Consider the following 12609-nt stretch of genomic DNA (forward strand, 5'->3'; position numbering starts at 1 on the left):
ATGCTATGATATGAAACCCATGACCCCCCCAATACATTGAATGCTGGTCTACCCAAAGTGGGTAGAAGAGCTGACAATCGCTGGATCTGTGACACATCCAGAGTCAGATGACGTTGGCTTTGCGCTGATCCTCTTGGCCCCCTTATGTTTTTAGTAACGAGTATTTGTCCTCGTTCTCGGCCTATCCGCACCTCCCTGCTCGTCTGTGGCTCACGTGGCACTCAGCCGTCATCACCTGACCTAATCCCAGTATCTGACTCCACGTTAGTGAGCCTCCCGTGTTTTCTCGCTGCTCGCTCGCTTCTCTCTTTTCCTCTGACGCCCGCTATTTTCTCGTGTCAGGTGTTCAGCATGTTCCTGGAAACGTTGGTGGATTTCGTCATCATCCACAAGGACGATCTCCAGGACTGGCTCTTCATATTGCTCACACAGCTCCTGAAGAAGATGGGCGCTGACCTGCTCGGCTCTGTGCAGGCCAAAGTGCAGAAGGCCTTGGATGTGACCAGGTGAGTGGATTATCTGGACCCAGGTGGTTCTTTGCCTTTTATTGATGACGTTGTGTGCTGACCGTATCACTGATGATTGTCCTCACCACAAGAACATAAAGTAATGACGTGTGGAGCCGCCGGGCTGAATGACACCTGGCGCTGCCGCCCGTCACACCGAACATGTCCACTTACATAACCCGGGTGAAGGGTGCGGTGACCAGCAGAGCCCGGGGTCCAGGGTTCGGAGGAGATGAAATACCCGGCAGAAAATAAATGTCGTGGTTATTACAGATGCAAGTGATCACTAACAAGAGCCGACTGAAGTCAGGCCCAGGGCTCGGTGTACGACCCGACTCCTGCGCTGCGCCCCCTAGTGTCCGCTGAGTGCAGATCATTAACCTCTGTAAGACCACGCTGAGCGATCAGACTGCAGCGAGGAGCACGGATGAGCAGCGCTCGTCATCCATTGTCACTGGAGTGAGTGCAGTCACCAGAGTATGATGCTGCGGGCGGACGCCATGCACCCAGGTCACCGATGCGCTGCACTTTTGAGCTATGAGGCTTTGACGCTCGTTACTTTGCTCTTTGCAGGGATTCTTTCCCATTCGATCAGCAGTTTAATATTCTGATGAGATTCATAGTGGATCAGACGCAGACGCCAAACTTAAAGGTTGGTGCCGTCCTCCCTTCTCCTGCTCTTCTGGCGCGTGACGCTGGATGCGTCTCCAGGATTCTTCCTCCACTGATGAGTGACCTTTTCTCGTAGGTGAAAGTCGCCATCCTGAAGTACATCGAGTCGCTGGCTCGGCAGATGGACCCCACAGACTTTGTAAACTCCAGTGAGACGCGACTCGCCGTCTCCAGAATTATCACATGGACGACAGAACCAAAGAGCTCAGATGTGAGAAAGGTGAGTGCGTGTCCCCTCCCGTGCGGGTGCGTCTCCCGCGGCCTCTCGTGTCTCCGGCCGGATGATCACATGCCTTCATGGCGGCCACTGTAGACGCTGATCTCCCCTCTGTAAAGAGCAGAGTCCGGTCCTCAGCAGACACCATCTGTCATTGTGGCTGACGGTGGTGTGAAATCCCTGCTCCGCATGAAAGCGGGTGCCAGGTAAACCTGCCGATGTCGCCCTCCTGGGTCTGTCCCTTTACCGTCCACGTGTGAGTGCTCTGCAGCGATCTTAGTGATTAGGGGTAGAGGTCACGGCCAGGACGTCTTGCCTGGTCAGAATCTGCCCCATCTCACCTGTCCTCCTCCTCAAGTTCCTGCCGTTCTCATCGGGCAGCAGGGACTGTAAGCGAAATCAGTGGGACGTGTTCAGCCGAGACTGTCTGATTTTATTAAAGGGGTTCTCCGGTCTCTGAAGAATATCTGCAGTCGCTCTGTGCGTGGGGGCGGTCATGTGATCCCCCATGTATGTGATTTCCATATCTGCAGCCACGTGACAACCACTCGCACTGGGAAGACATCACACATTCACAATTCTGGTGTCACATAGAGTCCTGCAGACCTTGTAAAAGACCAGAAAACCCCTTCATTGATGAGCTCCATAGGCTCTTATTCACATCACGATGAAACCTGTGCATGGACTGAAAATATCTGCATTATGTTTCAGAGCTGCACTCACTATTCTGCTGGTGCAGTCACTGTGTACATACATTACTGATCCTGAGTTACTTCCTGTATTATACTCCAGAGCTGCACTCACTATTCTGCTGGTGCAGTCACTGTGTACATACATTACATTACTGATCCTGAGTTACCTCCTGTATTATACTCCAGAGCTGCACTCACTATTCTGCTGGTACAGTCACTGTGTACATACAATACATTACTGATCCTGAGTTACCTCCTGTATTATACACCAGAGCTGCATTCACTATTCTGCTGGTGCAGTCACTGTGTACATACAATACATTACTGATCCTGAGTTACCTCCTGTATTATACTCCAGAGCTGCACTCACTATTCTGCTGGTGCAGTCACTGTGTACATACATTACATTACTGATCCTGAGTTACCTCCTGTATTATACTCCAGAGCTGCACTCACTATTCTGCTGGTGCAGTCACTGTGTACATACATTACATTACTGATCCTGAGTTACCTCCTGTATTATACTCCAGAGCTGCACTCACTATTCTGCTAGTGCAGTCACTGTGTACATACATTACATTACTGATCCTGAGTTACCTCCTGTATTATACTCCAGAGCTGCACTCACTATTCTGCTAGTGTATTCACTGTGTACATGCAGTGAGCAAAGTAAGGATTTGATCCTCTGACAATTTTGCAGGTTTCCTACACAGAATGGAGAGATCTGTAATTTTTCTCGTAGGTAACTTGAACTGTGACAGAGTAAAAGAAATCCAGAAAATCCCATTGTCTAATTTAAAAATAATTAATTTGAATTTTATTGCATGAAATAAGTATTTGATACAATAGAAAAACAGAACTTAATATTTAGTAGAAACCTTTGTCTGCAGTTAGAGGTTGCTTCTTGACCAGCTTTGCACACACTACAGCAGGGATTTTGACGGACTCCTCCGTACAGATCTTCTCCAGATCTTTCAGGTTACTCCTCCATACAGATCTTCTCGAGGTCTTTCAGGTCACTCCTCCATACAGATCTTTCAGGTCACTCCCCCATACAGATCTTCTCCAGGTCTTTCAGGTCACTCCTCCATACAGATCTTCTCCAGATCTTTCAGGTCACTCCTCCATACAGATCTTCTCCAGATCTTTCAGGTCCCTCCTCCATACAGATCTTCTCCAGATCTTTCAGGTCACTCCTCCATACAGATCTTCTCCAGGTCTTTCAGATCACTCCTCCATACAGATCTTTCAGGTCACTCCCCCATACAGATCTTCTCCAGGTCTTTCAGGTCACTCCTCCATACAGATCTTCTCCAGATCTTTCAGGTCACTCCTCCATACAGATCTTCTCCAGATCTTTCAGGTCCCTCCTCCATACAGATCTTCTCCAGATCTTTCAGGTCACTCCTCCATACAGATCTTCTCCAGGTCTTTCAGATCACTCCTCCATACAGATCTTCTCCAGATCTTTCAAGTCACTCCTCCATACAGATCTTCTCCAGATCTTTCAGGTCACTCCTCCATACAGATCTTTCAGGTCACTCCTCCATACAGATCTTCTCCAGATCTTTCAGGTCACTCCTCCATACAGATCTTCTCCAGGTCTTTCAGGTCACTCCTCCATACAGATCTTCTCCAGATCTTTCAGTACACTCCTCCATACAGACCTTCTCCAGGTCTTTCCGGTCATTCTTCCAGATCTTTCCGATCACTCCTCCATACTAATCCAGCCATGTCCCATCTTCAATGCTCTTACAGAGGGAAGGAGGTTGTTAGCCAAAATATTGCGATACATGACCCCATCCATTTTCCCTGCAGTACAGTGCAGTCATCCTGTCCCCACTGTAGAAAAGTCCCCCAAAGTATGATGTTCCTACCCCCATGCTTCACGGTTGGGGACTGTCTTCTTGGGGTTGTACTCATACGTCTTCTTCCTCCAAACACTGAGAGTGAAGTTGATACCAGAAATTTCTGTCTTGGTCTCATCTGACCACATGACCAGGATCATCCATATGGTCATTGGAGAACTAAAAACTGGCCTTGACATGTGCTGGTCTGAGCAAGGGGCCCTTGGGTGCCCTGCAGGATTTTATTCCTTGACGGTATAGTGTGTTACTAACTGTAATCTTTGAGACTGTGATCCCAGCTCTCTTCAGGTCATTGACCAGATCCACCTGTTTAGTTTTGGGCCAATTCCCGACCTTTCTCAGAATCATCCTTACCAGCAAAGCAAGTTCTTGCATGGAACCCCAGAACGAGTAAGACTGACAGTCATCTTGTGTTTCTTCTATTTTCTAATAATTGCACCAACAGTTGTTGCCTTCTCACCAAGCTGCTTGCCTATTGTCCTGTTGTTCATTCCAGCCTTGCCCCGGTGATGAGGTTGCGCAGGCGCGAGATTATGGGCGGGTACGAGGATGACGCTGGTGAAGTCATACACAGCTGTTACGGGGGGCTGTCTGATAATAACCGAAAGGAGTATCAGACAGTCAGGGTCCACCGTGCAAAGACTTTGCTGCAGACTATGGCAGAGTGCAATACCTCTGTTAACTCACAGAAGGATATAATAAGTAAGTAAAGCAATTCCTCCCTTACTTGGAGGGTGTGTGGAATGATCTCTGTTAATAATCACAGAGACAAGGCAATGTGTGCGAAATGGCACCTACCTAGGTCCGCTCTTCTAGTGGTGCAAAAGAGACGAACAGCAGCGTAAGCCGCACAAAGCTCCTACCTGCGTTCGCTCCACTAGTGTGCGAGGACACGAACCACTAGATATGGCACCTGCCTAGGTCCGCTCTTCTAGTGGTGCAAAAGAGACGAACAGCAGCGTAAGCCGCACAAAGCTCCTACCTCTGTTCGCTCCCCTAGTGTGCGAGGATACGAACAACTGCCAGACGCAGTATAAGGAACGTTACCCTAGCGGCAACGTCCACCTACGAGTAGAATCACAAGGCCCAGCCAGACCATGTGCCTCAGGCACCTGCCTATGTCCGCTCCCCTAAGAGGTAAGGATACGGACAGCAGCCGAAGCTGTAAGGTATAAGAACGCTACCCTGCCGGTAGCGCTTACCTAGCATAGACAGAGGAATGCCTAGAGGAACGCGCACAGAGCGTCTACTCATATGCATGAACCAAGAGGACTGAGCACCATGCGGCGTGTGTCAGGGTCTTATATAGACTCTGTGCCTCATCCAAGATGGAGGACACCAGAGCCAATCCGCTGCCAGAATGACAGGAGTGACGTCATGCTGGCCTATCACCGAGCAAGACGTCACAAGCACATGACCAGCGACCAATCGGCATAGAAGGTGTCAGAGACATGTGACCTCGTGTCAGCGATGATGTCACCCGCACATGTGCAATGGCTCCAAGATTGGACTTGGTCTCCGGCGCTCGCACATGTGCAGTAGCAAGAAATCTGGACTTAGTCTCCAGCGCTCGCACATGTGCAGTAGCAAGAAATCTGGACTTAGTCTCCAGCGCTCGCACATGTGCAGTAGCAAGAAATCTGGACATAGTCTCCAGCGCTCGCACATGTGCAGTAGCAAGAAATCTGGACTTAGTCTCCAGCGCTCGCACATGTGCAGTAGCAAGAAATCTGGACATAGTCTCCAGTGCTCGCAGCAACCGTAACAACAGCGCCGCCCATATTCTCGCGCCTGCGCAACTACATCACCAGCGCTCACGCGAGGGAAACTTAATGCTCAGCCCCGCGATAGGGGCACAGCGAAATGCGCCTGCGCGAAACTCCAGCATCGTGGACGATGACAGGGGTGGCGTCATCCATGTAAATCATGACTGGGGGATGGCGAACAGCGGCAGGAGGTAGACAGGAGCCGAATTAGAGCCCTCCCATCTGGCCAACCAAACTCATTTGCATAGGAGACGGTAAGATTTTATAAATTCTTTTAGGTGTCTGCAAGGGGGGCCAGCAACAAGTTGCACCTTCCTAGAATGCAGCCCAGGAGGGGAGGCCAGCAACAAGGTGCACCTTCCTAGAATGCAGCCCAGGAGGGGGGGCCAGCAACAAGGTGCACCTTCCTAGAATGCAGCCCAGGAGGGGGGGCCAGCAACAAGGTGCACCTTCCTAGAATGCAGCCCAGGAGGGGGGGGGCCAGCAACAAGGTGCACCTTCCTAGAATGCAGCCCAGGAGGGGGGGCCAGCAACAAGGTGCACCTTCCTAGAATGCAGCCCAGGAGGGGGGGGCCAGCAACAAGGTGCACCTTCCTAGAATGCAGTCCAGGAGGGGGGGCCAGCAACAAGGTGCACCTTCCTAGAATGCAGCCCAGGAGGGGGGGGCCAGCAACAAGGTGCACCTTCCTAGAATGCAGCCCAGGAGGGGGGGGGGGCAGCAACAAGGTGCACCTTCCTAGAATGCAGCCCAGGAGGGGGGGGGCCAGCAACAAGGTGCACCTTCCTAGAATGCAGTCCAGGAGGGGGGGCCAGCAACAAGGTGCACCTTCCTAGAATGCAGCCCAGGAGGGGGGGGGCCAGCAACAAGGTGCACCTTCCTAGAATGCAGCCCAGGAGGGGGGGGGGGGCAGCAACAAGGTGCACCTTCCTAGAATGCAGCCCAGGAGGGGGGGGGCAGCAACAAGGTGCACCTTCCTAGAATGCAGCCCAGGAGGGGGGGGCCAGCAACAAGGTGCACCTTCCTAGAATGCAGCCCAGGAGGGGGGGGGGCAGCAACAAGGTGCACCTTCCTAGAATGCAGCCCAGGAGGGGAGGCCAGCAACAAGGTGCACCTTCCTAGAATGCAGCCCAGGAGGGGGGGGCCAGCAACAAGGTGCGCCTTCCTAGAATGCAGCCCAGGAGGGGGGGGGCCAGCAACAAGGTGCACCTTCCTAGAATGCAGCCCAGCAGGGGGGGCCAGCAACAAGGTGCACCTTCCTAGAATGCAGCCCAGGAGGGGGGGGGCCAGCAACAAGGTGCACCTTTCTAGAATGCAGCCCAGGAGGGGGGGCCAGCAACAAGGGGCACCTTCCTAGAATGCAGCCCAGGAGGGGGGGGGGGCTAGCAACAAGGTGCACCTTCCTAGAATGCAGCCCAGGAGGGGGAGGGCAGCAACAAGGTGCACCTTCCTAGAATGCAGCCCAGGAGGGGGGGCCAGCAACAAGGTGCACCTTCCTAGAATGCAGCCCAGGAGGGGGGGGGGGGCTAGCAACAAGGTGCACCTTCCTAGAATGCAGCCCAGGAGGGGGGGCCAGCAACAAGGTGCACCTTTCTAGAATGAAGCCCAGGAGGGGGGGCCAGCAACAAGGTGCACCTTCCTAGAACGCAGCCCATGAGGGGGGGCCAGCAACAAGGTGCACCTTCCTAGAATGCAGCCCAGGAGCTGCAGAAGGTGATATTTTTGGTTTTAATAGGGAAAAAACTGGTGACAGGTTCCATTTAATTCAGGTAATGAGTGCGGAAGAGAAAAAATATCAGGGCTTATGCAAGTCGACTCAGTCACACGTACATCTGCCCCGCAGGTGGCACCATTGACCTCTCAAATGTCTGCATTCGCGTCTTACGCGATTAATGCTGTCCTGGACTCTACGAGCCGTACGGCGGTGGCGTCAGCCAACTCCGTGGTTTTGCGCAGAGCCCTGTGGTTGAGAGAATGGAAGGCAGATTCTGCTTCCAAGAAGTGCTTAACCAGTTTGCCTTTTTCTCGCGACCGATTGTTTGGGGAGCGTTTGGATGAAATCATTAAACACTCCAAGGGTAAGGACTCATCCTTACCTCAACACAGACAAAACAAGCCCCAACAAAGGAGGGGTCAGTCTGGTTTTCGGTCCTTTCGAGGCTCAGGCAGGTCCCAATTCTCCTCGTCCAAAAGGACTCAAAAGGATCAGAGAGGTTCAGATTCTTGGCGGACGCAGTCACGCCCAAAAAAGACAGCAGGAAGAACCGTTACCAAGACGGCTTCCTCATGACTTTCGGCCTCCTCTCTCCGCATCCTCGGTCGGTGGCAGGCTCTCCCGCTTTGGCGGCATTTGGCTGTCACAGGTCAAAGACCGTTGGGTGAGGGACATTCTGTCTCACGGGTACAGGATAGAGTTCAGCTCTCGTCCGCCAACTCGTTTCTTCAGAACTTCCCCACCGCCCGACCGAGCCGATGCTCTGCTGCAGGCGGTGGCCGCTCTAAAGGCGGAAGGAGTGGTGACTTCCGTTCCTCTTCAGGAACAAGGTCACGGTTTTTACTCCAATCTGTTTGTGGTGCCAAAGAAGGACGGGTCCTTTCGGCCCGTCCTGGATCTAAAATTGCTCAACAAACACGTAAAAACCAGGAGGTTCCGGATGGAATCTCTCCGCTCCGTCATAGCCTCAATGTCTCAAGGAGATTTCTTAGCATCAATAGACATCAAGGATGCTTATCTTCACGTGCCGATTGCGCCAGAGCATCAGCGTTTTCTACGCTTCGTTCTAGAAAGCGAACACCTGCAGTTCGTAGCGATACCTTTCGGGCTGGCAACAGCCCCTCGGGTCTTCACCAAGGTCATGGCAGCAGTAGTAGCTGTCCTGCACTCGCAGGGTCACTCCGTGATCCCATATTTGGACGATCTACTTATAAAGGCACCCTCTCAAGAGGCATGCCAACACAGTCTGGACGTGGCACTGAAGACTCTCCAGAGTTTCGGGTGGATTATCAACTTTTCGAAGTCAAATCTAACCCCGACCCAATCACTAACATATCTTGGCATGGAGTTTCATACTCTCTCAGCGATAGTGAAGCTTCCACTGGACAAGCAGTGCTCTCTGCAGACAGGAGTGCAATCTCTCCTGCAGAACCAGTCCCACTCATTGAGGCGCCTCATGCATTTCCTAGGGAAGATGGTGGCAGCAATGGAAGCAGTCCCTTTCGCGCAGTTTCATCTGCGCCCTCTACAATGGGACATTCTCCGCCAATGGGACGGGAAGTCGACGTCACTCGACAGGGATGTCTCCCTCTCTCAGGCAACCAAGGACTCTCTCCGATGGTGGCTTCTTCCCACCTCATTGTCAAAAGGAAAGTCGTTCCTACCCCCATCCTGGGCGGTGGTCACGACAGATGCGAGCCTATCAGGGTGGGGAGCAGTGTTTCTTCACCACAGGGCTCAGGGTACGTGGACTCAGAGAGAGTCCACCCTTCAGATCAATGTTCTGGAAATCAGAGCAGTCTATCTTGCTCTGCGAGCCTTCCAACAGTGGCTGGAGGGCAAGCAGATCCGGATTCAGTCGGACAATTCCACAGCGGTGACGTACATCAACCACCAAGGGGGAACACGCAGTCGACAAGCCTTTCAAGAAGTCCGGCGGATTCTTACGTGGGTGGAAAACACAGCATCCACCATATCCGCAGTTCACATCCCAGGCGTGGAAAACTGGGAAGCAGACTTTCTCAGTCGCCAGGGCATGGACGCAGGGGAATGGTCCCTTCACCCAGACGTGTTTCAGGAGATCTGGGGGATGCCGGACGTCGACCTGATGGCGTCACGGCACAACAACAAGGTCCCGGTTTTCATGGCACGGTCTCACGATCACCGAGCTCTGGCGGCAGACGCCTTAGTTCAGGATTGGTCGCAGTTCCGACTACCTTATGTGTTCCCACCTCTGGCATTATTGCCCAGAGTGATCCGCAAAATCAGGTCCGACTGCCGTTGCGCCATTCTCGTCGCTCCAGACTGGCCAAGGAGGTCGTGGTACCCGGATCTGTGGCATCTCACGGTAGGACAACCGTGGGCGCTACCAGGCCGTCCAGACTTGCTGTCTCAAGGGCCGTTTTTCCATCTGAATTCTGCGGCCCTGAACCTGACTGTGTGGCCATTGAGTCCTGGGTCCTAGGGACCTCAGGTTTATCTCATGATGTTGTTGCCACCATGAGACAGGCTAGGAAACCATCCTCCGCCAAGATCTACCACAGAACGTGGAAGATATTCTTATCTTGGTGCTCTGCTCAGGGAGTTTCTCCCTGGCCATTTGCATTGCCTATTTTTCTTTCCTTCCTGCAGTCTGGGTTGGAAAAAGGTTTGTCGCTTAGCTCCCTTAAAGGACAAGTTTCTGCGCTATCCGTATTCTTTCAGAAGCGCCTGGCGCGACTTCCTAAGGTACGCACGTTCCTGCAAGGGGTTTGTCATATCATTCCCCCTTACAAGCGGCCATTGGAACCCTGGGATCTGAACAAGGTTCTGATTGCTCTCCAGAAGCCACCTTTCGAGCCTATGAAGGAGATTTCCTTTTCTCGGCTTTCACAGAAAGTGGCTTTTCTGGTGGCGGTCACGTCTCTTCGGAGAGTGTCAGAGCTGGCGGCGTTATCTTGCAAATCTCCCTTCCTGGTGTTTCACCAGGACAAGGTGGTACTGCGTCCAATTCCAGAGTTTCTTCCCAAGGTGGTATCTTCCTTTCATCTCAATCAGGATATCACTTTACCATCTTTGTGTCCGCATCCAGTTCACCAATTTGAAAAGGGTTTACATCTGTTGGACCTGGTGAGAGCACTCAGGATCTACATTTCCCGCACGGCGTCTCTGCGCCGTTCGGATGCACTCTTTATCCTGGTCGCTGGTCAGCATAAAGGGTCGCAAGCTTCCAAATCCACCCTTGCGCGGTGGATCAAGGAACCAATTCTACACGCCTACCGTTCTGCTGGGCTTCCGACTCCTTCTGGACTGAAGGCCCATTCTACCAGAGCCGTGGGTGCGTCCTGGGCATTACGGCATCAGGCTACGGCTCAGCAGGTGTGCCAGGCGGCTACCTGGTCGAGTCTGCACACTTTCACCAAGCATTATCAGGTGCATACCTACGCTTCGGCGGATGCCAGCCTAGGTAGACAAGTCCTGCAGGCGGCGGTGGCCCACCTGTAAGGAAGGGCTGCCTGACAGCCCGATCGCGAGGTATTATTTTACCCACCCAGGGACTGCTTTTGGACGTCCCAATTGTCTGGGTCTCCCAATTAGGAGCGAAAAAGAAGAAGGGAATTTTGTTTACTTACCGTAAATTCCTTTTCTTCTAGCTCCAATTGGGAGACCCAGCACCCGCCCTGTTTTTCTGAGGGTATTTGTTTTTCGGGTGCACATGTTGTTCATGTTAATAACTTACGTTCTCCGATATTGTTTATCGGATTGAATTTGTTTTTGAAACAGTTATTGGCTTTCCTCCTTCTTGCTTTTGCACTAAAACTGAAGGACCCGTGCTCCCACGGGGGGGTGTATAGCCAGAAGGGGAGGGGCCTTACACTTTTAAGTGTAGTACTTTGTGCGGCCTCCGGAGGCAGTAGCTATACACCCAATTGTCTGGGTCTCCCAATTGGAGCTAGAAAAAAAGGAATTTACGGTAAGTAAACAAAATTCCCTTCTTTGCGTTTCGCAGGACTGGCAGATCAATGCCCCGCTGACTCAGGGTCAGCGGGGAATTGATCCCTGGTATCTGGCCAGATGCCGGTCCTCATTTGAAGTCTATGGGGACCAGAATCTGGTGCAAAGGTCTAGGAGCAAGCGCTTCATACTTACTGATTCACAGGGGCAGCTGTCACACTGCTCCCACTTATTTACTTCCCAGGCCGCTCATTATTTTCATTGAATATGCACTGCTTACCCCTGCCCACCAGCGTCTGTAATTGACTGCAAATCATAAACAGTTGTGGGCGGGTCTATATCAACACAGTAAAATAAATTAAAAAAATTGGCGTAGGATCCCCCCATATTATGATACTCAGCACAGATAAAGCCCAGCAGCTGGGGGCTGGTATTCTCAGGCTGGGGAGACCTATGGATATTGGGCACCCCCCAGCCTAAAAATATCAACCTGCAGCTACCTGGAATTGCCGCATCCATTAGATTTGACAGTCCCAGCACTTTACCTGGCTCTTCCTGATTGCCCTGGTGCAATGTCAATCAGGGTAATAAGGAGTTAATGGCAGCTCACAGCTGCCACTAAGCCCTTCTGAGACCCCCATCACTAATCTGTAAGTGAAAGTAAACACAAAATAGCCACCTCTTTAACCACTTTATTAACCCCAAAACAGCCCTGCAGGACTGATGGAATCCACACGACACTTCCAGCACTGCTACATCTAAAGCTCACAGTGGGCGCCATAGAACATGACCACCCGTTGTGAGGTTCAGCAGACACTGAGGAGCGATCAGCGGTGACGTCTTTTAGGTTAGCCGCGGCCACAGCTGGACTCCTCCACCTGTGACCGCAGAAAACGTGAGTGATGTCACCGCTGATCATGTGGCTCACTTCAGTCGCTGCCTGGAGCTCACAGCGGGCGGTCATGTTCTATTTTGATTTTCGGCTTTTTGATACGATCGTCTGTATGACAGAATGTGGAATCGGGTCTGACCATCGATCATATAAGGGCTCAGTGATGGCTGATGTGCAGGGGGTGGTTGGCTACTGGGATGATCCCCCCCCCCCCCCACCACCACGTGATGTCCACAGGACAGGGGGGGCTTGCTGGTCATTATAGTTCTCCCAATACTCAATGTAAACAATTTTACAGAGGGAACAGATGGAGTCATCATGTCTGTCTGTAGTTGTTCTTTTTCTTTGTGC

General features: G+C 52.0%; 1 protein-coding gene across 1 annotated transcript in view; it reads left to right on the forward strand.

The window, feature by feature from the left end:
* The window catches only part of CLASP1 (cytoplasmic linker associated protein 1), a 113314-nt gene that overhangs the window by 78277 nt on the left and 22428 nt on the right, over positions 1-12609 (forward strand). Inside the window, exons 22-24 of the mRNA XM_075317018.1 lie at positions 343-506; positions 1080-1158; positions 1255-1398. Of these exons, the coding sequence (XP_075173133.1) occupies positions 343-506; positions 1080-1158; positions 1255-1398 (387 nt within the window). The remainder of the gene's footprint in view (positions 1-342; positions 507-1079; positions 1159-1254; positions 1399-12609) is intronic.

The sequence above is a fragment of the Anomaloglossus baeobatrachus genome, chromosome 7 (genome assembly GCF_048569485.1).
Source record: "Anomaloglossus baeobatrachus isolate aAnoBae1 chromosome 7, aAnoBae1.hap1, whole genome shotgun sequence".
NCBI lineage: Eukaryota > Metazoa > Chordata > Amphibia > Anura > Aromobatidae > Anomaloglossus > Anomaloglossus baeobatrachus.